The sequence below is a fragment of the Erythrolamprus reginae genome, unplaced genomic scaffold, assembly GCF_031021105.1.
Source record: "Erythrolamprus reginae isolate rEryReg1 unplaced genomic scaffold, rEryReg1.hap1 H_26, whole genome shotgun sequence".
Taxonomy (NCBI): domain Eukaryota; kingdom Metazoa; phylum Chordata; class Lepidosauria; order Squamata; family Dipsadidae; genus Erythrolamprus; species Erythrolamprus reginae.
This window is the reverse complement of record NW_027248480.1, coordinates 225237-251601: the sequence shown is the minus strand read 5'-3', so window position 1 is coordinate 251601 and position 26365 is coordinate 225237. Positions and strand designations below refer to the sequence as shown.

At 46.3% G+C, this 26365-nt stretch overlaps 2 protein-coding genes across 5 annotated transcripts; both read left to right on the top strand.

The window, feature by feature from the left end:
- Positions 1-2224: 2224 nt before the first annotated feature.
- Positions 2225-8822, top strand: LOC139155514 (twisted gastrulation protein homolog 1-B-like). The gene is made up of 5 exons (XM_070730671.1): positions 2225-2330; positions 4068-4196; positions 4772-4865; positions 5952-6167; positions 7831-8822. Exons 2-5 carry the CDS (start codon positions 4083-4085, stop codon positions 8058-8060), a joined length of 654 nt encoding a protein of 217 aa, XP_070586772.1. The 5' UTR covers positions 2225-2330; positions 4068-4082; the 3' UTR covers positions 8061-8822.
- A 3881-nt stretch (positions 8823-12703) lies between these two features.
- On the top strand, positions 12704-26207 carry LOC139155521 (homeobox and leucine zipper protein Homez-like). Of its 4 annotated transcripts, none has more exons than XM_070730684.1 (2): positions 12704-12980; positions 23191-26207. In XM_070730684.1, the coding sequence occupies exon 2, from the start codon at positions 23251-23253 to the stop codon at positions 24706-24708; it is 1458 nt and encodes a 485-aa protein (XP_070586785.1). In that variant the 5' UTR covers positions 12704-12980; positions 23191-23250; the 3' UTR covers positions 24709-26207. The 4 variants fall into 4 exon arrangements, with proteins under 4 accessions (XP_070586785.1, XP_070586786.1, XP_070586787.1 ...); XM_070730685.1 differs by having other exon boundaries at positions 12704-12984; XM_070730686.1 differs by lacking the exon at positions 12704-12980 and adding an exon at positions 13208-13241.
- Positions 26208-26365: the final 158 nt, after the last annotated feature.

Sequence of the window (26365 nt, the reverse complement as noted above, 5' to 3'; positions counted from 1 at the left end):
AGGAAATGGTGCCGGAAAAGGCAGGGAGAAGCCTCTGTGGGGCCTCTCTAGGAATCTCCTGGGAGGAAACGGCCGGAAAAGGCAGGGAGAAGCCTCCGTGGGGTCTCTCTAGGAATCTCCTGGGAGGAAACAGCCTCCACCCTCCCTGTGGTTTCCCCAATTGCGCACATTATTTGCTTTTACATTGGTTCCTATGGGAAGAATTGCTTCTTCTTACAAACTTTCCTACTTAAGAACCTGGTCACGGAAAGTTTGTAAGTAGAGGTACCAAATGTATGTTCAGTTTTGTTCTATCACATAAAGTTTCTGATATACAGTAGAAGCATTTTTGTCATTACATTATTTCTACATTTTCAATGTATGTGGTAATTAATTCTTTTCTTAATGCCACCAGTATATTTCCTATACCTTATAATAACGATGCTGCTCCTTGAAAATTATACCTGCTACAGAAAAACTAAACACATTTTTTAAATCAGAACAAGAAAAAAAATATTCAGAAAATTACAAGGTCAACTGCGACCTTTACAAAAAACATTTTAATAGACCTGTGTTATTAATGTATCTGTAGTGAATTTAAGGCAGAGATTTCTTTCTGCTAGATACGAAAGAAACTTACATTTGTTCATTCAGCTCCTGTTAATAATGAATCATCTGCCCAATAAATAAACATGGAAGGAAAACCCAGAGATTCCAAAATCCACATTTGATACCCAAGAAACATTTATTTATTGATTGATTGATTTATTTATTAAATTTGTATGCCGCCCCTCTCCGTAGACTATGCTTTTTGACATAAAGATCTGCAGCTTTTTGAACCCAGGCGGTAATGGGCAGCCAAAATTTTTATTGCCACACTCTGCCTGTGGGTTATTTTGGGTGTGTGGCTTAATGGTCATATGATTGGGCAGGAGTGGCTTGCTGGCCATATGACCAGGTGGGAGTGGCTTGAACGATCATCATCGTGCAAGTGAACTGTTAAGGCCTCGACTTACAACCTCACCAGTGTCACTTACGGTACTGGGATGTCAATTTGCTTTGTGTTTCCTGCGCTCTCCTTCTTGGGTCGCCCCCTCCCGCCTCAGTCTGGGTTGGCAGGCGAACGGGTGCTGCCAGAAACATAAATGCTGCCAGCACCGCTTCCACCCATACCTGGGAGCCGGGCAGGAGAGAGGGAAGCTCATCGAAGGCCAGGAAGGAGGAAAGAGGAAAAAAGCAACGAGCACAGATGCAGCAGCACAGCGACAGCAGCAGGGAAAAAGAGGAGCGGAGCTGAGCCCAGTAATCCAGGAAGTGAGAGCCGCCAATCAGCTGGAGCTGCACACACATCTTCATTTCCGCCGGTGGAACTGTGTTCCACCCCGTCCTGCCTGCTGCTCACCCCTGAATCCAGGCGGATCCTGAGGGGCAGCTGGATGAAACCTGGGATTTTTCAAGGCAGACCCACAATGGGAGGTTTTGGCTTGCCCGACACACGAGTTGTTGTTATCCTCTTGTCCAAAGAGCTTAACAGTGAGGTCTTGTAGAAGGGCAAAGTGTGTGTGTGTCTTTGTGAGATGGGTGACAGTTGAAAGAAAGATCAGAGAAGAGGAAGCACAGGAGGATGCAACCAGGTGAAGGAAGAAAGGAAGGTTGGAAGAGAAGGAAGGAAGCAGAGAGAAGAGGGAGGGAGGGAAAGAAAAGGAAGAAAGGGAGATAGGGAAGGGAATGGGGAGGATGAGAAGGTAGGAAGGAGAGAGAGTGGAAGAAGAAAGGAGGGAAGAAAAGAGAAAAGGGAGAAAGAAGGAAAGAAGGGGAATAGAGAGAAGGTAGAAAGGAAGGGAAGGAGAGAAAAAAGGGAGAGAAATAAGGGAAAGGAAAGGAGGCTGGAGAAAAGGAAGAAAAAGGATGGAGGGGAATAGGGAAAAGGCAAAAAGGAAGGCAAAGAGGGAGGAGAAGAAAAAAGGGAGGGAGAGAAAGAAACGAAGGGAGGGAGGGATGAAGGGAAGGATGGGAACGGAGGGGAGAAGGAAGGAAGGCCCCCAAATAGCGGCTTGCATAAAGAGAAGCCAGAGGAGCCCCCACCTGCCCGTCCTCTCGCCTTGCCCGCATTTGGGGCGGGGGAGGAAGAAAAGGAGGCCCCTCTTCCCCTCCGCACCCCTCCCCATCCACCGCCTTCCCATCCCGCGCGCGCCCGGCCTGCCCGGCTCGTCCCCTGAGCCCTCCCCCCACCTCGGTCCCCTCTCCCCTCCTCCTCCTTCTCCTCCCGGAGAAAAAACGGGAGGGGGGGAGACCCATCTTCGCCCTTCCCCCGCCCCCAAAAGACGGCCGCAGACTCTCCGCTTGCCCAGGTAAACTCCGGCCGCGTTTTGGCCGCTGCTTTTTCTTTTCCTTTAGGGCAAAAATCTTCGCTTCTCGAAGGAAGAACGGACGGGGTTGGTGGGGGGGTTGTAGGCTCTCATCTGCGCCTACTTTTCCCAGGTCTTTCCAACGGAGATCTTCAACCCCCCCCCCCCCCCCCGTTTAAGCCAACAAAGTCCAGTACGTATATTTGGGGTGGGTTGGGGGGAGTTTTCGAAGGTGGGGGGCGGACTACTCTTTCCCCACGGATCCAATCCGGTCTTAGAGGGAGGGTCTCTCTCTCTCTCTCTCTCTCCAAATCCAAACACACACACCCCAGGTTTCCACACTATGGGGCATAATCTCCCCTCCCCCAAGAAAAAAATCCGGTGCAGAAAGGAAAGAAGGAACAGGAGAAAGAAAGAAAGGAAAGAAGGAAGAAAGGAGGAAAGAAAGAAAGAAGGGAAAGGGGTAGGAAGAATGAGAAAACGTAAAGAAAAAGAGAAGGGATGGAGGGAGAAAGAGAAAGAAAAGGCAGTAAGGGAGAGCGGGAGGGGAACGTGGAGGAGGAGATGGTAGGAAGGAAGGAAGGAGGAGGAGGGAGGTGGAAGAGGAAGGGAAGGAGGAAGGAGGAAAGGACATATGGATTGCGGAGGGATCAACCATGGTAGTTCCTCTTTTTATGTGTTGCAGGATGATGGTTAGGGAAGGAGGGAAAAATAATCAAAAGGAAGGAAATGAAGGGAAGGAAGGAAAAAGAAAAGGAGAAGGAAGGAAAAGATAATAGAATAAAACAAGAAAAATGAGAGGGAGGGATCAGAAGGAAGAAATGAGGGAAAGAAAGGAATAATCAGAATCAATCAATACATCTATCTATCCTCCTTCCATCATGTATCTATTATCTCTACCTCATATATTTCTCTGATCTACTACATCATCTGTCTATCATTATCTTTCTATGTTCCTTCTTTTCTTCTCTTATATCTATCTCTTGTATCTATCTATTGCATCATTTGTCTGTCTGTCTGTCTATCTTCGATCTATCTATCTATCTATCTATCTATCTATCTATCTACCTACCTACCTGCCTGCCTACCTTCTAACGTCTATCTCTTATGTCTTTCTATCTATTGCATCATCTTTCTGTCTGTCTATCTACCTGCTACCTACCTACCTAATTACCTATCTATCTACCTACCTTCCTACCTACCTTCCTACTTACCTACTTACCTACTTACCTACCTACCTATCTATCTATCATTATCCATCTAGCTATATGCATCTACCTACCTACCTACCTATCTATCGTTATCTATCTAGCTATCTATGCATCTACCTACCTACCTACCTACCTATCTATCTCTATCTATCTATCTCTCTATCTCTATCTATCTCTATCTATCTATCTCTCTATCTCTCTATCTCTATCTATCTATCTAGCTCTATCTCTCTATCTCTCTATCTCTCTATCTCTATCTATCTCTCTATCTTTCTATCTCTCTATCTCTCTATCTCTATCTATCTATCTCTATCTATCTATCTCTATCTATGTATCTATCTATCTATCTATCTATCTATCTATCTATCTATCTATGTATCTATCTATGTATCTATCTATCTACCTACCTACCTACCTATCTATCATTATCCATCTAGCTATCTATGCACCTACCTATCTACCTACCTACCTACCTTCCTACCTACCTATCTATCTACCTACCTACCTACCTATTTTAATTCCCTTCCAGGTTCAACTGGCAGTCATGCGCTGGTGGGTGGTTTTGCTTTTCGTGGCAGCTGCATGGGCTGTGGGGGCCCACGCCAAGAGGTGCAACAAAGCCCTTTGTGCCAGTGACGTCAGCAAGTGTTTGCTGCAGGTAAGGAGTTGGGACCAGTAAGCTACGGCTGTGATCCAGGTGCAAACACTTAAGTTTGAGAAACAAATGAGTAGCAATTACAGGTAGTCCTCGACTTGCGACCACAATTGAGCCCAAAATATTTGTCGGTAAGGAAGACATTTGTTAAAGTGAGATTTGCCCCATTTTACGACTTTGCTTGACCCGTTTGTTCAGTGAATCCCCCCAGTTGTTAAGTTTAATAACATGGTCATTAAGCGAACCTGGTTCCCTGCCTTGACTTTGCCTGTCAGAAGGTCGCAAAAGGGGATCACGTGACAATCATAAATATAAACCAATTGTCAAGCATCCAAATGTAAACCATGTCACCATTGCAAGCTGCAATGGTCACAAGAGTGAACAACGGTCGTAGTTTGCTTTCCCTCCCAACTTCAAACAGTCGAACTACTAAACGGTCGTATGTTTGAGGACTGCTGGTGATTTCAGTTTTGTCGTTTGGGACGTCTCTCTTTGGGCGCACGCAGAAGCCTGAATGTTTTGGGGGGAAGAAAGCTGATATTGCCGTAACCAATTATTTTGGCAACTTCTCTCAACAGGAAATGTGCCAGTGCAAAGACAACCGTACCCGTTGCTGTCGGCAGTGCGCGTTCTGCCTGGCTAAACTCTGGCAGCCTTGCTGTGACTGCGTAGGTGAGATGATTTGCCCTCTGGCTGGGAAAGGGAGAAGGGGGGGTGGCGCAGGAAATGGGGATTTCCCAACCCCTGTGATGGCGAACCTATGGCACGTATGCCACAGGTGGCATGCAGAGCCATGTGCGCAGGCACGCAAGCCATTTTCCTAGCTCAGCTTGGGATAGGATAGAATAGAAAATATGGAATGGAGTAGAACAGAACAGAACAAACAGAACAAGAACAAAACGGAACAGCATAAGGGACCCCAGATGTATTCTAGTCCAGCCCCTTGCTCAAGCAGGAGACCCTATGCTATCTGGGACCGCCTTCTGCCGCATGAATCCCAGCGACCGATTAGGTCCCACAGAGTTGGCCTTCTCCAGGTCCTGTCGACTAAACAATGTTGTTTGGCGGGTCCCAGGGGAAGAGCCTTCTCTGTGGCGGCCACGGCTCTCTGGAACCAGCTCCCCCCAGAGATTAGAACTGCCCCCACCCTCCTTGGCTTTCATAAACTCCTTAAAACCCACCTTTGCCGCCAGACATGGGGGAATTGAGACATCTCCCCTGGGCCTATACAATGTATGTATGGTATGATTGTGTGTATGTCTGCTTAATAACGGGTTTTTAAAAATGTTTGTAATTTATTAGATTTGTCATGAATTGTTTTATTGCTGTTGTGAGCGGCCCCGAGTCTACGGAGAGGGGCGGCATACAAATCAAATAAAATCAAATAAAATCAGATCAAATCAAATCAAATCACAAAATAAAATAAAATAAAATAATAAAATAAAATTTCAGACAAATGGCTGTCTAATCTCTTTAAAAACCTCCAGTGATGGAGCACATACAACTTCTAGTGGCAAGCTGCTCCATTGGTGAATTGTGACTCTTCTTACCATTTGTGAGCTCCTGACAATGGCAGGCATTCACTTTTAAAAATGTGGCAAGAAAGGTTATACAACACAGGGCAAAATTCGCTTAACAACTGTCTTGCTTAACGGTGGAAATTTTGGGCTCAACTGTGGTCGGATGTGGAGAACCGCCTGTCATTTAAGTGTCCTTTGTTCCTCGCCCGTTTTCTCCTCCTTGCCGTCTCCTCTCAAGGTCTGTGTGACGAACGCATTTCATCTGCTTCCCACCCGGCCCAACGAAGTTCCATGCATGATTTGGTGTCTCCGGTACCATCCCTGTTCCGGGCCCTCCTGGCGCTCTCCAATAACCACCCTGCTCTCGGCTGGAGCATCGTGACCCTGTCGTTAGAAGAGGAACTTCGGCAAAACCACGTGGACACCGGACACCTTCTGCTGGGACCGCATACAGGTATGCCCAGAGAGGGAGGAGCATGCAGAGTAGGGGGCCTTGGAGTTCTTCTAGCACACGTGTATGTGTCCACATCCATTCCCTCCCGCATCCCCAGACATGCGCCCTCCCTGCACTGCGCCTGTGCACATCCCTCCCCTTTCCCATGCAAGCATACAAGTCTCATAAGAACATAAGAGCATAAGAAGAGCCATGCTGAATTGGGCCAAAGCCCATCGAGTCCAGCATTCTGTGTCCCACAGTGGCCTGCCAATTGTCCATGGGGATCTTGAGCAGAGAGCGAAGGCAAGACCCTCCCTTTCCCTTGACCCCCAACAAATGGTACCCAAGGGAATCCTGCCTGCCTCAAACAACATAGAGGAGGCACATGGACATCTGTTTCAATAACCACCATGGATACACTTGGCATCCACAAATCAGTCTAATCCTGCCTTGAAGCTCTCCACGGCTGTCACGACCTCTTTGGAAGGGAATTCCATCAACCATGGACCCTCTGGGTGAAGAAATATTTCCCTTGATTTGTCCTCATTTTCTTACCTATGAGCTTTAGGGAGGGCCCCCTTGTCCTAGTATTGTGTGATAGAGAAAAGAATTTTTCTCTATCCACCTTTTCTATCCCATGCATGATTTTATACACTTCGATCAAATCAAGCCCCACTGAAGCCTGGGACGGTGAAAAACAGGTAAACCGGATTTCCAGTTTGACCGTTGTACCGATTTTCAAACTCCGGAACCTCCAGGGAAACTTCCTGAAGCCCGGAGTGTGGAAAACAGCACAACAGGCAGACCAGGGGTCCATTTTTCCAAACTTCTGATTTGCCCATTTTTGCACTCTGGGGTTCAGGGAAAGCTTCCGGAGAGCAAAACGGCTTTTCCCAAGGCCCAAAACCACATGCACACTGAAACTGACATATGGAGAAGCCTCCTTTGCCCTCCGCAGTCTGCATTGGTTGCCAGTTTCCGGTCACAATTCAAAGTGTTCGTTATGACCTATAAAGCCCTTCATGGCACCGGACCAGATTATCTCCTTCTGCCGCACGAATCCCAGCGACCAGTTAGGTCCCACAGAGTTGGCCTTCTTCGGGTCCCGTCGATGAAACAATGTCATCTGGCAGGACCTAGGGGAAGAGCCTTCTGTGTTAAAGCCCCGACCCTCTGGAACCAGCTCCCCCCAGAGATCAGAATTGCCCCCACTCTCCTTGTCTTTCGTAAACTCCTTAAAACCCACCTCTGCCGTCAGGCATGGGGGAATTGAGATATTTCTTCCCCGCAGGCCTATACAATTTATGTATGGTATATTTGTGTGCATGTTTGGTTTTTAATAAGGGTTTTTGGTTATTTTAAATATTAGATTTGTCATATGCTGTTTTATTGTTGTTGTTAGCCGCCCCGAGTCTACGGGGCGGCATACAAATATAATAAATAAATAAGTAAGTAAGTAAGTAGGTAAGGAAGGAAGGAAGGAAGGAAGGAAGGAAGGAAGGAAGGAAAAAGAAAGACAGACAGAAAGAAAGAAAGAAAGAAAGAAAGAAATAGGTTGGACAGCCATTTTGTTTGAAATGGGCTAAGGTCTCCTGCTTGAGCAAGGGTTAGACTAGAAGACCTCTAAGCTCGCTCCCAACTCTGTGATTCAGTTATCAACCTTTCTCTTTCTCGTTGGCAGACCTGGCACTTCCGGATCCGGATACCGCCAAGGGCCCGAATGCAACAGCACCAGTTTGCCAGTCCATTTACTTCAACGACTGCCTGTCCATGAGCCGCTGCCGCGCAGCCTGCCAGTCAGTGGGTGCTTGGCGCTACCGCTGGTTTCACAGCGCCTGCTGCCAATGCCTGGGGCCGGACTGCCAGGGCTACGGAAGTGCCCACGCCAATTGCTCCAACTGCCAGGACTGAGCGGTGTTGCTTTCTCCTTCTCCGACTCGCAGAGCGTCGCACAGCCTCCCCCTCCCTGCAAACCGCATGCCGCCATTACAGGAAGTCCTCGACTTAACAACCGCAACGGTCAATGCCCAGCATTTATGTTGTTAAGCGAGGCATTTGTTAAATTGAGTTTTGTCCTGTTTTACGACCTTTCTTGCACACGGTCGTTAAGCAACTCGCCGCAGTTGGTAAGTGAGTAACGTGGCTGTTAAGTGAATCCGCCATCCCCGTTTTGAAGGTCGCAAAAGGGGATCACACAACCTTGGTTGGGACACAACAAGAGTCCTAAGTATGAATACGCAGCCAGGCCTTGGAATTTTGACCACAGGGGGCTGTTACAAAGGTCATTAAGTGTGAAACGCGGTCATAAGTCAGTTTTTTTCCAGTTCCATTGTCACTTTGAACAGTCACTAAATGAATTAATGTAAGTCGAGGACTTAGCTGTACTGCTTCTTGCTTCAGCTTTTTCCAAACCCAGATATTTTCAGCAGCCAGGACAATTTTTGGGGGGGGGGGACAAAAGACCCCTGCCCAGTCTGGTCTTTCCTTCTGCAACTGGGGATCCATCTGTCTTGCGACCCCCATCTCGTATTTTTTTCTTTCCTTCAAATGCGCCCCCCCCCCATTTTTTCTAAATCAGCTGACATCAGCCCTGTGCGCAAATCCTCGAATCCTTTCTTTTCAATGATAAAATATCTTTGTAGTATTTTGTAGTAATAAAATTAATGGGGGAAACATGGCTGCCTGATGTGGGTTAACTTTAAGAGGGAATTTATTTATTATTTATTCATTCATTCATTTATTAAATTTGTATGCCGCTCCTCTCCGCAGACTTGGGGCAGCTCACAAAAGCAACAAAAAAAAATATACTGTATAATACAATTTCAATAATTAGAAAGCTAAAAACCCATAATTTTTTAAAAAAACATGCACACAACATACCATACATAAACAGTACAGTATAGGCCTGAAGATATTTCAGTTCCCCCATGCCTGACAGCAGAGGTGGGTTTTAAGGAGTTTGCGGAAGGCAAGGAGGGTGGGGGCAGTTCTAATCTTAGGGGGGAGCTGGTTCCAGAGGGTTGGGGCTGCCACAGAGAAGGCTCTTCCCCTGGGACCCGCCAAACGACATTGTTTAGTCAACGGGACCCGGAGAAGGCCAACTCTGTGGGACCTAATCGGTCGCTGGGATTCATGCGGCAGAAGGCAATCACGGAGATATTCTGGTCCGATGCCATGAAGGGCTTTATAGGTCAAGAATTTGTGGTTCTGACTAACCCACAGGTCGATCGGAGCTGTTTGGAACATGTTTCTGGGTTTAGCGAGTTGTGAGAACATCACCCGCTTGCTGTCATCATAGTTTAAAACAGTTAAAAGGGGCTTATTGAGCAGAGGTGCTCCTGGGGGTTCGGATGGAGGGTGCCAGCTTGACTTTTTTCATTTTTTGCCAAAATGGAGCTCGCTGCTAAGGGAGGAACAGAGGCAATGTGAGGAAGGGCACATATTGTATGAATGTGTTTGCCCACAAATTGTTCTCTCTGGATTCCCTCTAACAATGGCTGCAGAAACACTATCCTCTCTAGATCAGGGTTTCTCAACTTTGCCAACTTATTTATTTATTAGATTTGTATGTCACCCCTCTCCGCAGACTGGGGGCGGCTCACAACGATAACAAAAAACAATGTATCACAAATCTAATATTAAAAAGTCTCTTAAAAAACCCTTATTTACAAAAACAAGACACACACACAAGCATACCATTCATAAATTATATAGGCCAGGGGAAATGTCTCAGTTCCCCCATGCCTGACGGCAGAGGTGGGTTTTAAGAAGTTTGCAAAAGGCAAGGAGGGTGGGGGCAATCCTAATCTCTGGGGGGAGCTGGTTCCAGAGGGTCGGGGCCGCCACAGAGAAGGCTCTTCCCCTGGGTCCCGCCAGACGACATTGTTTAGTCGACAGGACCCGGAGAAGGCCAACTCTGTGGGACCTAACCGATCACTGGGATTCGTGCGGTAGAAGGCGGTCCTGGAGATATTCTGGTCCGACTCCATGAAGGGCTTGAATTCCCAGAATTCCCTTAGCCAGGAATTCTGGGAGTTGAAGTCCAAATATTTTCAAGTTGCCAAGGTTGGGAAATACTGATCTAGATTAAGAGTCTCCAAAGGTGGCAACTTTGAAGATGTTGGACTTTCTGGTTCCCAGAATTCCTGTAAGCCTTGCTGAGTAACTTTAAGACGGGTGGACTCCAGTTCCCAGAATTCCTCAGTCAATTGTGCTTTAAGGTGGGTGGACTTCAATTCCCAGAATTCCTCAGTCATGCTGAGGAACTTTAAGACGGGTGGACTCCAGTTCCCAGAATTCCTCAGTCAATTGTGCTTTAAGGTGGGTGGACTTCAATTCCTAGAGTTCCTCAACTAGGATTGCTAAGGGAATTCTGGGAATTGAAGTCCACCTGTCTTACAGTGGCCCAGTTTGTAGAGCCTTGCTCTAGAGATCAATATATGTGGACTTCAACTCCCAGAATTCATCAGCCAGTCCACCTGTTATGGTCCTAAGTTGAGTTGGTCACAAAAATGCATTATCCATGTGACTGAGCCAATTTTATGTCCTTTTTGCAGTTGTCATTAAGTGAATGCCACATTCATTAAACAATCTCATTGTTCACAATTGAGCATTTTACCCCAAACCAGAAGTAAATAGTACTACGTATAGGGTTTTTTTTCTCAAAAATGTCATGAAACACAGTGGAACGAACACAGGACATTAAAGTGTCCTGTAATGCAGTGTTTCCCAACCTTGTCAACTTTAAGATATCTGGACTTCAACTCCCAGAATTCTAATAATAATAATAATAATAATAATAATAATAATAATAATAATAATAATAGTCTTCGGAGAGAGGTGGCATACAAATTTAATAAATCTAGTACTGTACTGTAATATGGTAAATGATTTAGCTTTACTAGATAAATGGTCAAAGCAATGGAAACTGCAGTTTAATGTTTCCAAATGTAAAATAATGCACTTGGGGAAAAGGAATCCTCAATCTGAGTATTGCATTGGCAGTTCTGCTTTAGCAAAAACTTCAGAAGAAAAGGATTTAGGGGTAGTGATTTCATGAATGGGAGAAAAGATATATAAAATATAGGAGACACTAGGGATTTGTAATCATTTTTTAAAATTGTTCTTTTAAAAACAGTATTGTTTTTATTTGTTGTAAGCGCTCAGGATATCCTTGAGGAGGCATAAATTAGATATATATATATATATATATATATATATATATATATATATATATATATATATATATATATATATATATATGACGGTCTTGGTATATTCGGGTTTCTTCCCGTGTAGGATTTGGAAATTTCTGGCGACGTTTCGATGAGGTCTCACTCATCATCTTCAGGCTGGTGTTTCTGTCCTTGTTCTCAGGCGAACAATGCGAGACCTTAGCTGCCTTCCTTCTATAAATACTGGTGGCTGGGTGTGGTTTGATGGCTCAGCAATTGCCTGCTGTGTAGAAACTTCCTGGTGAGTCAGAGGGGTAACAATTGGGGTCGTTGTTGTAGCTGAGGTATGCTGATTAGTTAATGGTTGTAGATTAGGCGTGATGTCCTGGGTAGTTAGAACTTGCAGGCTGCTAGATTGCTTTATAATGTGTGTCCTGAGTCTGGTTTCTGTGGCTGGGATATGTTTGAGGGCTGGTTTCCAGATGTCTGGTAAGCGAGAGGTATCATCCCGCTTGTTCATATTTTGGGGATGTTTTTCTATCTCTATCTAGAAAAACATCCCCAAAATATGAACAAGCGGGATGATACCTCTCGCTTACCAGACATCTGGAAACCAGCCCTCAAACATATCCCAGCCACAGAAACCAGACTCAGGACACACATTATAAAGCAATCTAGCAGCCTGCAAGTTCTAACTACCCAGGACATCACGCCTAATCTACAACCATTAACTAATCAGCATACCTCAGCTACAACAACGACCCCAATTGTTACCCCTCTGACTCACCAGGAAGTTTCTACACAGCAGGCAATTGCTGAGCCATCAAACCACACCCAGCCACCAGTATTTATAGAAGGAAGGCAGCTAAGGTCTCGCATTGTTCGCCTGAGAACAAGGACAGAAACACCAGCCTGAAGATGATGAGTGAGACCTCATCGAAACGTCGCCAGAAATTTCCAAATCCTACACGGGAAGAAACCCGAATATACCAAGACCGTCATACCTGTACCCGTGAAAATCTACGAAAACAAATATATATATATATATATATATATATATATATATATATATATATATGTATATATATATATATATATATATATATATATATATATATATATATATATCGGTGTAGGGACTCCTGCTTGAACGGCGGGGGGTGGGGCGGGACCGACTAGATGACCTACAAGGTCCCTTCCAATTCTAGTAATTAATGTAATCTTATATAATCTAGCAACAATAGCAGCGCCCGGTTATCCTCTTTAGACGCGTTACTAAGATCCTCTCTTAACTCAGGGACCTGTTGCACGCCCGGAACGGCTCGTTCCGACAACCCGCAAAACCCCGAGTTCCCTAACCCCGCTTGAGCTCGAAGGCACGGGCAGTCAAGAAGGGATTCGGGGAAGGAAGGTTGGTTTCCTCCGCCTCCCCGGCTTGGAAGCGCCGACGCTCCGTCCGCCCCGCCGTGAACGTTCCGGAACGTGTGAAGGCACAATGAGCCCCTGGAGCACGTGCAGAGCGCCGAACGGCCCGGAGCCTCCCCTGGCCGGGCGCTCGGGGCTCCTCCAGCCAATGGCAGCCGGCCCAGCCTCTCCCGCGCCCGGCCAGCCAGCCAGCGCCCCCTCGCCAAGCGGAGACCCGGAGCGCGGGCAAGCGGTGGGTGAGTGGCCCGGGGAGACCGAGCCGGGCGGCCCCAAGCTTCTCCTCCACCGGCCGGCGCCCTTGCGCGCGCTCCGCTCGCTCTCTTCTCCCTTCCGCCTCTGCCCCCCTTTCCCCCCCTAACGGCGCCTGCTTCGCCCCGCTTCCTCCGCGGCCTTTGTTTCCCTGGCCCCGAACGGGGTCTCCCGGGACTGGGAAGGGGGAAGAGAAAAAAAGCGGACCGGCGCTGGGCTTAGCTGGGCGACCGCCTGGCCACCGGTAGGGGAGGCTCTTAAAAAGTGGGGTGGGGGAAGAGCCCAGGGGCCGTGCAACATGGGTCCCGGTGTTAAGAGTACGGGGGAACAGGACAAAGGGACGGCGGGGAGGAAGAGGAAGGGCAAGGCCACGGGGAGGAGGGAGGGGGCGGTGTTGAAGAGGCCTCTCTTTCGAAGAAGGGAAAAGTGGGCGATGAGCGATGGGGAGGAAGCAGGTTTTTGGGGGGCAGGGGAAGCGTGGGTCCCGCGAAAGGGAAGCTTGCTTTCGCGGAGGCGCGTGGTTAGCGGCAACGCGTCCTCTCTCTCTCTCTTTCCCTGGGGCTGGGACGCAAATGTGTGGGGATTCAGATATACTGAGTGGCGTTCTTCACTGAGGACTGGCTCCTTAAGGTCCTCCCGCAAAGCCCAGGTTGGTTTGTTTTCTAAGGAAGGGAATAGGAAGAGCCCAGTTCGAAGAGGTGGCGTGGAGGGAAGGAGGAAGGGGCGAGTTGGTGGGAGCCACCTTAGGATTTGGGGTGGGGGTTGCACAGAGTAGGCTGGCGTGGAGATTGGGATGGGGAGACCAGAGATGAGCCAATGAGATGGATGAATGTGCAGCTGTTTAGGGGAGCTCTTAAAAGTGTGTGTGTGGAGGGGGAGCAATCTTGGGACACCAGAGCCCAGCATGCACAGCCGCTCTCTGAGGGGAGCTGTTGAGAAGCAATCTTGGGACACCAGAGCCCAGCATGCACAGCCACTCTCTGAGGGGAGCTGTTGAGAAGCAGTCTTGGACACCAGAGTCTAGCATGCACAGCCACTCTCTGAGGGGAGCTGTTGAGAAGCAATCTTGGGACACCAGAGCCCAGCATGCACAGCCACTCTCTGGGGGGAGCTGTTGAGAAGAAATCCTGGGACACCAGAGCCCAGCATGCACAGCTGCTCTCTGGTGATGCTGCTTTTCTCAAAGTTGGGTTTCTCTACTCCGTTTGAAAGAACTAGATCCCCCATAAAAGTGAACGTAGTGCACAATTCTTTACACCTTGCTTGCCAAGAAGTAAGTCCTGTGCAGCAACTTGCAATAGGTAGCATCTTTCTCTCAGCAAGTGAGTAACTACTATCTCTTCCTGCTGCCGCTGGTTGATCTGCAATTAGGAAACCCATGGAACAAAGATGCTAGCTGACCCACTAGGCTAAAAACTCCAGCTTTACACAGCAAATATTGTCGGGCCTGTGTTACGTTTGTCTGCAACTGCTGCACGATTAATCCCCCATTTTACATAAAAAGCCTAGTCCTCAAGTTGCGACTGCCACAAAACTCAAAATTTTACATTGCCAAGCGAAACACTTGCTGAGCAAGCTTTGTGACTCATTTTACGACTCTTCCTGTCATTAAGTGAATTGCTGCAATCGTTAGATTAGTTAACCCGGTTTTGAAGTGAATCAGATTTCCCCTTCGGCTTTGGCCAGGACACAAAGGGGGAATCCACGTGCGACTCCCAAGATAACGGCAACGGTCATAAATGTGAGTCAGTTGCCAAAGCATCCGAAGGTAAATCCCGTGACTGTGGGAGATGTTGCAACGGTCATAAGTCCGGGGTGGTGGTTCCTGAGTCGCTTGTTTCAATGCCGTCGTAACTTTGGATGACCACTAAATGAACTGTTGTAAGTGGAGGACTGCCTCTATTACAGGGAGAGTGGAGGGGCCAGAAATGTGGCCTTTGCTTTGCATCAAGAGATACGTCCATCAAACATTGTGGTAGAAACCCTCTCCCATTCAGAAAATGCCCAGGGCATCCTTGGTGGCATTTTTCATTTTTAAGGAGGCTTTAAAAATAGAGAGATAAATATTTTAAGGGAGGTGAACTGAGGAAGCCAAAGATGGAGAGGAGGGTGGGGGGAAAGCGAGAGGGCAAACTCAGAAAAGTCCTGGTGAGAAAGAAAACATTAGGACTCTGCCCCCACACACATTCCTAGCCCCCCTCTCCCCCTTCTTTCCTTAAAGAGCCAGCGTCCCTTGGTGTGAGAAACTCCGCCTCCTGTTTTCCCAGCGTGCCTTGCAGGGAATAGGAAAGAAAGAAGGAAGGAAACTCCTGAAGTGGGAGGGAGGAATTAAAAAAAAAAAAAGTAAGTACAGCACAGCGGCCAGAATTCAGTGAAGAGATTTTAAGACGGGTGGGGCGAATGGCAAGACCGGGAGGGGAGGCCACTGGAGAAAGGTTTGTTGTTGGGTGGGCACAAAGAAAGCATCCTTGAGGACGTTTGGGGCCGCAAAGCTTGTGGGAAAAAAGAGATTTCGCTGGTGTTTCACATCTGATATCCTTCCAGAAATCCATCCAGGGTAGTTCCCGTGCACGCACACATGCACACACAAACACACGCACAGGAGAGAAAAAACGTTCGCTCCTCCTGAAATGCATTTACTGAGCAAGATCCATTATTCCATTAGTGGCAGGATTTACTGAGAGGCTGTCTGGCTTTTGGGGGATGCTGCGAATGGAGCCGCTTCCCATGAATTTTGACTTCAGGCACCTCATTTCCTCTTGTCATTTAAAGTGGCATTAATTGCCCCATTATTTCCATATTATCTGTTTGCTAAGTTGAAGCCATCTGTTTTCTTTTTGCCACGGCTATTAAAGTGAAATTGGCTCTTCAGCCTGATTAGCACAACGGGCCTGGGCGCTGCATTTCGTTTCAATTTATTACCTCCCCAGGTTTTAAGTTCCTGGGTTATATAAATTAGTGCGCTTTGAAACACCGTCAGTTCCTCCAAATAGACTCTCCAGATTAAAAAAAGCTTCCAACAGATTTCAGGGGTGATGCGAAAAGAATACCAATAAGGCAGGGGGGAACGGGCTTTAGCAAAAGGAATTTGCGTTTGTGAATAGGAAGCTGGGACTGAATACTATTGCCTCCTTTTCTATTGAAAGAATTGAAATAAAAGACCAACCGTTTGATTAATCAAGGTTTAATAAGCCAAATTAGAAACTGTAATTTATAAATTAATATACATTGAATGTTTCATGCTTCAGGTTAAACCAAAAATCGCTCACATTTTAGCTTGGGGAGGGGCAATGTGAGATCTCTGGTACTGTGTTTACATGGATAATGCACAAAAATATTTTTTTTTTTGCTCCAGAAACCTGTTAAGATTACGAGATATATATATATATATCTATATATAACTATATTTACAGCAGCACGAAGCTTACAACTTCAGCCTGATGATGGTGAATGTGATTTCACCGAAACGTTGCATAGACATGCAAAATATTACACGGGGCAAAACCCGAACTCAGAACAATCTACATATATATATATATGTTTTCGTAGATTTTCACGGGTACAGGTACAACGGTCTTGGCATATTCGGGTTTCTTCCCGTGTAGGATTCAGACATTTCTGGGACCTCATTGAAACGTCGCCAGAAATTTCTGAATCTTACACGGGAAGAAACCCGAATATGCCAAGACCGTCATATATATAAATATGTGATATATATATATATATCACATGTTTTTGCTGAATATTTAAAATTAAGGGAGACTAGGATAGCGCTATTTTGGCCCATATATATACAGTGTTCCCTCGATTTCTGTGGGGGATGCGTTCCGGGACCGCCCGCGAAAGTCGAATTTCCGCGAAGTAGAGATGCGGAAGTAAACACACTATTTTGGGCTGCGAACAGTGTCACAAGCCTTCCCTTAACACTTTAAACCCCTAAACTGCAATTTTCCATTCCCTTAGCAACCTTTTAGATTATTACTCACCATGTTTATTTATTAAAGTTTATTAAAAAAAATATTTATTAAAGGCAGATGAAAGTTTGGCAATGACACATGACGTCATTGGGCAGGAAAAACCGTGGTATAGGGAAACAACCCGCAAAGTATTTTTTAATTAATATTTTTGAAAAACCGTGGTATAGACTTTTCGCGAAGTTTGAACCCACGAAAATCGAGGGAACACTGTATATATATTCGTAGATTTTTACGGGTACAGGTATGAAGGTTTTGGCATATTCAGGCTTCTTGTAAATTTCAATGAGGTCCCACTCATCATTTTCAGGCTGGTGCTTTTGGCCTTGTGCTAGGGCAAACACATTGTGACCTGAGCTGTCTTCCCTCAATCCACAAACATCAACTAATCAGCATATATCAGTTACATCAATGACCCCAGGTGTTACCCCACTAACCCACCAGGAAGTTTCAACACAGCTTGCAGCTGCTGAGGCAACACTCCACACTCACCCACCAGTATTTATAGAGGGAAGAGAGCTCAAGTCACGCTGTGTTCGCCCTGGCACAAGGACAGAAGCACCAGCCTGAAGATGACGAGTGCGACCTCGTTGAAACATCACCAGGAATCTCTGAAACTTACACGGGAAGAAACCCGAATATGCCAAGACCTTCATGCATATATATATATATATATATATCCTCTACTTAGGAACTTTTCTAGATAAGAACTGGGTGTTCAAGATTTTTTTGCCACTTCTTAAGAACCATTTTCTACTTAAGAACCCGAGCCAGGAAAAATTTCCCAGGAAATTTGAGAGTGGCACGAAGGCCTGGTCAGTTTTCTGCCATTCCCCCTTTAATCCCGCCCATCTCGGGCTTTTCTGGGCTGCCAGAGGAGCCTTTCGGTGGTGCTCAAGGAGGCTTTGGCAGTCCAGAGTGAACAAAGCATTTTCCTTTCTCTGGGCACTTGGAGAGGGAATAAATCACTTCGCTGTGGTGACTCCCTTACACCTGGCGCGAGGTTGCCTCCTGGAGGGAAAAGGGGGTGCTTCACCCTGGCCGGATCAACTTGGCTTCAGCCAAACCACGGAGTCACTACAGTGAAGGAAAGGCGCCGGCTACAGAGCGAGCGAGCGAGAGAAGAGGGGATCCCTTCAGCATGGGAAGGAGGTTCCCCCCTCTCGTTCACCTGGGTTTCTCTCTCTGGCGCAGTGTATGGGAGGCAGTGTATGGGAGGCAGCCACGCACCCAGTGTATGGGAGGCAGCCACGCACCCAGTGTATGGGAGGCAGCCTCGCACCCGGTGCAGCCAGGTGGTAGGGAAAGCAAGTAGGATGCTTGGCTGCATAGCTAGAGGTATAACAAGCAGGAAGAGGGAGATTATGATCCCGCTATATAGAATGCTGGTGAGACCACAATTGGAATACTGTGTTCAGTTCTGGAGACCTCACCTACAAAAAGATATTGGCAAAATTGAACGGGTCCAAAGACGGGCTACAAGAATGGTGGAAGGTCTTAAGCATAAAATGTATCAGGAAAGACTTCATGAACTCAATCTGTATAGTCTGGAGGACAGAAGGGAAAGAGGGGACATGATTGAAACATTTAAATATATTAAAGGGTTAAATAAGGTCCAGGAGGGAAGTGTTTTTAATAGGAAAGTGAACACAAGAACAAGGGGACACAATCTGAAGTTAGTTGGGGGAAAGATCAAAAGCAACGTGAGAAAATATTATTTTACTGAAAGAGTAGTAGATCCTTGGAACAAACTTCCAGCAGACGTGGTAGATAAATCCACAGTAACTGAATTTAAACATGCCTGGGATAAACATATATCCATCCTAAGATAAAATACAGAAAATAGTATAAGGGCAGACTAGATGGACCATGAGGTCTTTTTCTGCCGTCAGACTTCTATGTTTCTATGTTTCTATAGGAGGCGTGCTCTTCGCCGCCTCAAAGGCCTTCTTTTTTTTTAAGCCTTAAAGTTTTGGAATTTTTTTGATCCACCTCACCTTCCTCCTTCGGTAGCAACTGTCCTCCTCCTTCCTCCTCCTCCCACCCAAATTCCAAGCTTTTCTTTCTTTGCTAATGGATTTGCACACATTATTTGCTTTTCCATTGATTCCTATGGGAAAAATTGCTTCTACTTACAAACTTTTCTACTTAAGAACCTGGTCACGGAACGAATTAAGTTCTTAAGTAGAGGTACCACTGTATATATATATATTCTCTCTATAATATTAATGTGGAACTTAAACCACCGTTTCCCACTTTGTGTGAACTGAGAAATTCTTGGTTAAGTAAAATATAAGAATTGTAAATCCATACGAGGGAAAAGAAAGGACAAGGGAGAACAGTTGCAAATGTCTTCTCAGGCGTAGAAACCCAAATAACGTAGGAGATGCACTATGTAAAAAAAGAGGATCTGTTAGTGTAGGGAAGGAAGCGATTTGGTGCTGAACCAAGGTCTGGATGGGGCCGCTTTGGACTAGAAGAGGTTTATTAATTAATAATTAATAAATTATTAATTAATTATTAATTAATTATTAATTAATTAATTGGATTCGTATGCCGCCCCTCTCCAAGGACTCGGGGTGGCTCACAGTATATACAAAGAGACAGTAGTACAACAATCCAATTAATATACATAAAAACAATCCTTAAAAAATTCTAATTTTAAAAACTTCCATTAACATTCATTCAAATCGTACTAGAAAACATTTGTTGGTCAGGGGGAAAGATCTAATGACCCCAGGCCTGGCAACAAAGATGACTTTTAAACTCTTTCAGAAGGCAAGGAGGATGGGGACAGTGCAGATCTCCGGGGGGGAACTGATTCCAGAGGGCTGGGCCCCCACAGAGAAGACTCTTCCCCTAGGCCCCACCAGCCGACATTGGTTGACGGGCCCCTAAGGAGACCAACTGTGTTCACCAGTGAATGGGATTCATGCAGCAGAAGGCGGTCTCGGAAGTAGTCTGATCCTATGCCATGAAGGGCTTTATAGGTCATAACCAACACTTTGAATTGTGTCTGAAAACAGGTCGGCAACCAATGCAGTCCGCGGAGTGATGACAAGATATGGGCATGCCTTGGAAGGCCCAAAACCGCTCACGCGGCTACATTTTGGACGATCTGAAGTTTCCGAACATTCTTCAAAGGTTGCCCCGTATAGAGAGCATTGCAGTAGTCGAACTTCAAGGTGATGAGGGCATGAGTGACCGTGAGCAAAGACTCCCTGTCCAGATAGGGCCGCAACTGGTGCACCAGGCGGACCTGGGCAAACGCCCCCCTCACCACAGCCGAAAGATGGTGTTCTAAAGTCAGCTGTGGATCGAGGATGCCCACGTTGCAAACCCTCTCTGAGAGGGGCAGTAATTCCCACCCCTAGGGTAATGGATGAACAGATGGACGTGTCCTTGGGAGACAGTACCCAAAGCCGCTCCGTCTTGTCTGGATTGAGTTTGAGCCTATTGGCACCCATCCAGACCCTGACAGCCTCCAGACACCGGCACATCACTTCCACTGCTTCATTGAGTGGACACAGGGTGGAGATGTACAGCTGAGTATCGTCAGCGTACTGATGGTAACTCACCCCATGCCCTTGGATGATCTCACCCAACAGTTTCATATAGATATTAAACAGCAGGAGGGGAGAAGACTGATCCCTGAGGAACCCCACAAGGTGGGGACCTAGGAGTCGAGCTCTGACTCTCTTCTAACACCGACTGTGACTGACCAGAGAGGTAGGAGAACCACCGTAAAACAGTGCCTCCCACTCCCAACCTCTCCAGTTGGCGCAGAAGGATATCATGATGGTATCGAAAACCACTGAGCGGTTAAGAAGCACCAGGACAGAGGATAAACCTCTGTCCTGGGCCCGCCAGAGATCATCCATCAGCACGACCAAAGCAGTTTCTGTACTGTAGCCGGGTCTGAATCCCGACTGCCGAGGGCCTAGATAATCAGCTTCTTCCAAGGACCGCTGGAGCTGGAGCAATACCACCTTCTCAACAACCTTCCCCATAAAGGGAAGGTTGGAGACAGGACGATAGTTGTTAAATACGGCTGGGTCCAGGGAAGGTTTCTTGAGGAAGGGGCACACAAGTGCCTCCTTGTAGGGAGCTGAGAAGGACCCCTCCCTCAAAGAAGCGTTGGTAATTTTCTGGACCCAGCTCCGTGTCACCTCCCTGCTGGCCGAAACCATCCAGGAGGGACACGGGTCCAACAAACGGGTAGCAGAACTCACAGCTCCAATGACCTTGTCCACTTCATCAGGTGTCACCAGGTCAAACCCGCTCCAAACAGGTGGACTAAGACAAGCCCCTGTCACCTCGACTGACTCGTTGTCAGCTGACTCTGCGCTCCAATTGGAGTCAACATCAGTCTGGATCTGAGTGATTTTATCTGCAAAAAAGTTGTTAAAGGCCTCAGCACTACCCTGCAAGGGCTCCCCAACTCCTCCCTGATTAAGGAGGGAGCAAGTCACCCTAAACAATGCAGTCGTGTGGGATTCCGCAGACACAATCAGGCCGACATTGTAAGCACGTCTTGTCGACCTGATCGCCACTTTGTAAATCTTAATATGAGCTTTTACAAGTGTTCGGTCAGGTTTGGATCTGGTCTTTCTCCAATGCTTCTCCAGACTTCTCTTCTGGTGTTTCATTCCCCGGAACTCCTTGGTAAACCAAGGAGATCCCCAGGGTCTGTTGCCACAGAGAGGTCGCAAAGGCGCAATTCAGTCAAGAGCCTCCGTCGCAGCCGTATTCTAGGCTGCAGCAAGAGACTCTGCCGAACTGTGTACAAGTGAATCTGACAAAACCCCAAGTGCCCTTTGAAAATCTCCTGTTTCCATCAGGCGTCTGAGACGGAACCTCCTAATTGGTTCTACCTCCCTGCGGGGAACGATTGGAGCCTTAAAATCAAACTGCAATAGAAAATGATCTGACCATGATAAAGGCAGCATCTCTAAGCCCCTTAATATCAGATCATTACTCAACTGCCCTGAGAGGAAAACCATGTCAAGAGTGTGCCCTCTCTCATGGGTTGGGCCCTGAACTACTTCGGTCAGGTCCATGGTTGCCATGGTGGCCATGAATTCCTGCGCCAATCCAGAGGATTCATTGAGCAACGGCAGATTAAAATCCCCCAAGACGATAAGTATGGGGGATTCCACTAGCAGCCTGGCTACCTCCTCAAGTAGCACAGGCAGGGTTGTTGACATGCAGCTAGGAGGCAGGTATGTGAGCAACAAGTCCACCTGTATCCCTAGGCCCAACCTACAATCTCAGGAGCAGCGAGCCTACGCAACGTGATGGTCTTCCTGGCTATAATTGCCACTCCTCCCCCCCTTCCCTGGGGTCGGCGGCTGGTGCCACACCTGAAACCTGGCTGGGCACATTTCCGAGAGAGGAACTCTTCCTTCTGGGCCCAGCCAGGTCTCAGTCACACATGCCAGGTCCACCTCCTCATCCAGGAGTAAATCCCGGATGAGGAGAGCTTTATTTACAGCGGATCTGGCGTTGAGCAGCAACAGCCTGAGCCCCGGGGTCCAGATTTCGCTTCTCACCAGTACTCAGAGCTGAGTTCATGGGGCCTGCCCCATGTCTCCTGCCATATCTGCCTCTCCCCAACAGGACTGGAATATTTTGGCCCTCTGCCACCCCAGGGATAGGCTCCCCCACTCCTCCTGCCTCCAAGTCGTCAGGCCAGCTGTCCCTTCCATTCATCTCATACATCCCAAACACCCTCTCCATCCAATCATAGTCACACATTCGTCTTAAAATTGATCCCCTTAATATAGTTAAAAGCAAGAATTATATTAGCCAATAAATAGTATCCCATCACAATCACACTCACTGTCATAGTACACACACCGTGTTTAGATGACACGGTGCTCTGATCTCCTTTGCTCCCTCCTGCACTGCGTGGAGGAGCACAGTAACAAAAAAATCCAAATAAAATAAATTTAAAAAGAAACAAAAAATGAAGTGCTCAATTATGCAAGCCGTAACTTGTACACTGAAATTGTAGTGCTTGTGTTCTGGGTGGTGGCCAGAGAGAGAAAAATGGATTTGAGATAGCACATTCAAAGACGCTAGTCTTTTCTCTGAATTCTCTGCTCTATCCTGGCCTCATTTATTTGCTGCTTTAATATGCTGTGTCCTTTTACGTTTCCCCCTACAATCGATGTATTTTTTTTTTGCTCATTCCTTTTTCTTTTCCTTCTGCTCCAGCTCTTCTGAAAAGCCCACTGCCGATTCCCAAAGAGAGAAGACGTCTCAACCGCCGCAGCCATGCCCTCCAATAAGGACGCCCCTGGCTGCCTTGTCTCACCAGCAGGTTTGATCTGCTTGCCGCCCATCTCTGAGGACCTCCAGCTGGTGTGGACTCAATCGGCCCAGACGAGTGACCTGGACGGTAACCAGCACCTGCTGCAAACTTTCAGCTATTTCCCATATCCCAGCCTTTCCGACTTAGCTTTGCTCTGCCTGCGTCATGGCCTGCACATGGAGAAGGTGAAGGCGTGGTTCATGGCACAGCGGCTGCGCTGCGGCATCAGTTGGAGCGCTGAGGAAATCGAAGAGACTCGGGCTCGCCTCATCTATCACCAAGACCAGCTTCACTTTAGTTGCCTGCTTGCTGGCAATGAGGGCGGCTCCTGGCACCAGACTTGTAAAAGCCCTTCGTACCACCACCATCATCACCACCAGCAGCAGCAGTTGGCTCCCCACTCCTTGCACTACTCCAGTAAATATCTGGAGAACCAGCAACCTTTTCTAACCTCCCTAAATCATTGTAATACAGCTCCAGGGACAAAAGAATTCGGGACAATCACTCAGGACATTTGGAAACTACAGGAAAACACCCCGTCGCCCCACTATAAGAAATCTCAGGAACATTTTGAACCTTCAGGGATCATGGTGAATTTTCAAAATACCAAAGAGACCGTCTCCGGTGCTTATCCACCCATCACACGCCTCGGCCTGGATTATAACCTTCCCGATTCTCACACGATGGCCTGGAGTTTTCCTGCAGCATCCCAACCGCCCGCTGAGTCCATTACTCCTGCTGTTAATGGCGGGCACCACCCGGTGATTGTTCCGCTGGGTTCTTCGGTGAAAGCCGCCCCGTCCTCCTCTAAAGTTACAACCAACGTCGTGGACCGTCAAAACCATCAGCACTCTGAAAGCGATCAGCAGACGTCTTTGCCGGAGGTTTTACGGAAGCCTAGACGGAAGACAAAGGAACAACTGGATTTGTTAAAGGCCTTCTTCCTTCACCAGCAGTGGGCCAGAAGAGAGGATTATCACCACTTAGAGCAGGTAACTGGGCTACCCCGAGCAGAGATCATCCAGTGGTTTGGAGACACACGTTACGCCCTGAAGCATGGTCAGCTGAAATGGTTCCGGGACAATGCAGTGCAGAGTCCGGAGCCTGCATCTTCAGGAGGACCTCCTCCTCCTCAGCCGTGCTCAAATCTTCCAGACACAAGCCCCCTGGAACAGTATTGGGCTACCCATGCGCAGCTGCAGGAGAATGACTTGCCGATGCTCTGCTACAAATCGGGAATGAGTGCGGAGCAAACGATGGAGTGGTTTCGCTCACACTTGCCGGTGCCATGTGAGGTGGAAGTGTGTTTGGGGGATGACGACGATGAAGTAGACGAAGAAGTGGCGGCAGCAATGATGAAGGCGGAAGACGAAGACTATGATGAAGATGAAGATGAGGAAGAGGAAGAGGATGAAGACTGAAGGACTTATGTGTAGATGCTAGAGGTTGTTGGACTTCTCGAAGGAGCAGGCGGAAGGATCAGTGAGACAGATTAGTAAATCGTGGGAGCCAGGTTTCCTGCTGGTAGCGTTGACTTACGTTCTAGAATGTTTTTTTTCCTTCCTTTGAGCCACCGAATTTAAAAACAAAACTAGCTTTGTTTCCATTCATTGTTTTATGAAGTCAGAAACACAATAATATATAGAAGGAGTTTCCAACCTTTCAGATGCCTTAGCAATCAGCTGGGTCTCAAATGATTTTTTTGAAAAAAACTTCAGTCATTTAATTGCATTGTTTTGGTTCATATTGTTTCCTCTAGATGTTTTTCTTAATTATACAATTGCCTAATTTTGTTACATATTCTAAGGTTTGGAATACAGATTTTTTTTCACGTATACGCTTGGATGTATCTATCTAGATTCTGTTTCTTCCAATTCATTTTTTTTAAAATGGGCTGTTTGTTAACAGAATTGCAGAGATTTGGCAACCCCACTCATGAAAGCCATACATAAGATCTAAGTTCACATACTAACTATATTTTCCTGAGTAAATGAACAGTTAAAAGTTTTTATAAGCCAGTTCTTCGAAATCAAAGAAACGCAGAAGACAGGTTAAGGATATTTTTCCTATTTTCATGCCTTCAAGGTATGTTGGGATTAAAAACAAATGTTAGTTTCTACACTGGTAATTAAGATGGTTAATGTAACTGTTACATTCAAATTGATATTTTGTCATTTATCTTCCATTTTCATTCTCCCCTTCATTTAAAAAAATCATTTTTGGGATGACTTATAATATCTGCTCTTGACGGTCTTCTTTTATCATGTGACTTTCATATCATTTCTCTTAGTTGCTCTGTTTTCTTTTCCTTGTTCCGTTAGTGCCTTGATTCATCAGCTTTCCCTGCTATCCAGTTTTTCCATTCAAGTCATATACAGTATCTGGTCTATACTAGTTGGTTGATACCGTGAATTCAACAACACTTAGAGATATTGTGAGTGGCCTCTTGCAAAAAAAAGTGCAAACACTCTTAAATGCTTGGTTATCTTCATTTGTCAAACTGTCATTGCCCTCAGATTGACGGGGAAAATAAAACCCTTACATTCTGAGAATAGTTTTTGAGATTATTTTGAAAGAAAGTAAAGAAGAATTTGAACATTTGTAAAAGTATGAAAAGGTAGAAGACTAGACAGAGATTAAGCATCTGTATTTTAAAATTTCTATTTATTTAAATGGCATTTTTTTAAAAATACGGTAAGTAGAATCTTTACAAAAATATCCTGCAGGCAAGAGAATTTTAAAGTACTGAAATAAGCTAATCAACCCTAGGTAAAGAGAAAGTGGTACATGGATTATGCCATACTTAGTGAAATGTTCCAAGGCTGTAACTTGTCCAAGATAGAACTGAGTGGAATAATTTGATTTGTGGATTGGTTACTTAATAAATTGAATGAGTTAATAAATAATTATGTTCAGTAAATAGTATCTGTCTTTTTCCTCTTTGTAAGTATAGTCTTTTAAAAGGCTTATCTGTTTTATTTTAGTTCTAGGACAGAACTGGTTACAAATACAATAATCCTACATTATGAGCAACGTAGTTTAAATTATTTGAATATTTCACCTTGGAAGTACACAAAG

Coding starts and splice junctions, on each gene's coding strand:
- LOC139155514 (XM_070730671.1), top strand. CDS start 4,083: ATGCGCTGGTGGGTGGTTTTGCTTTTCGTGGCAGCTGCATGGGCTGTG. Junction 4,197..4,771: donor TCAGCAAGTGTTTGCTGCAG/GTAAGGAGTTGG, acceptor TTCTCTCAACAG/GAAATGTGCCAGTGCAAAGA. Junction 4,866..5,951: donor GCCTTGCTGTGACTGCGTAG/GTGAGATGATTT, acceptor TCTCCTCTCAAG/GTCTGTGTGACGAACGCATT.
- LOC139155521 (XM_070730684.1), top strand. CDS start 23,251: ATGCCCTCCAATAAGGACGCCCCTGGCTGCCTTGTCTCACCAGCAGGT.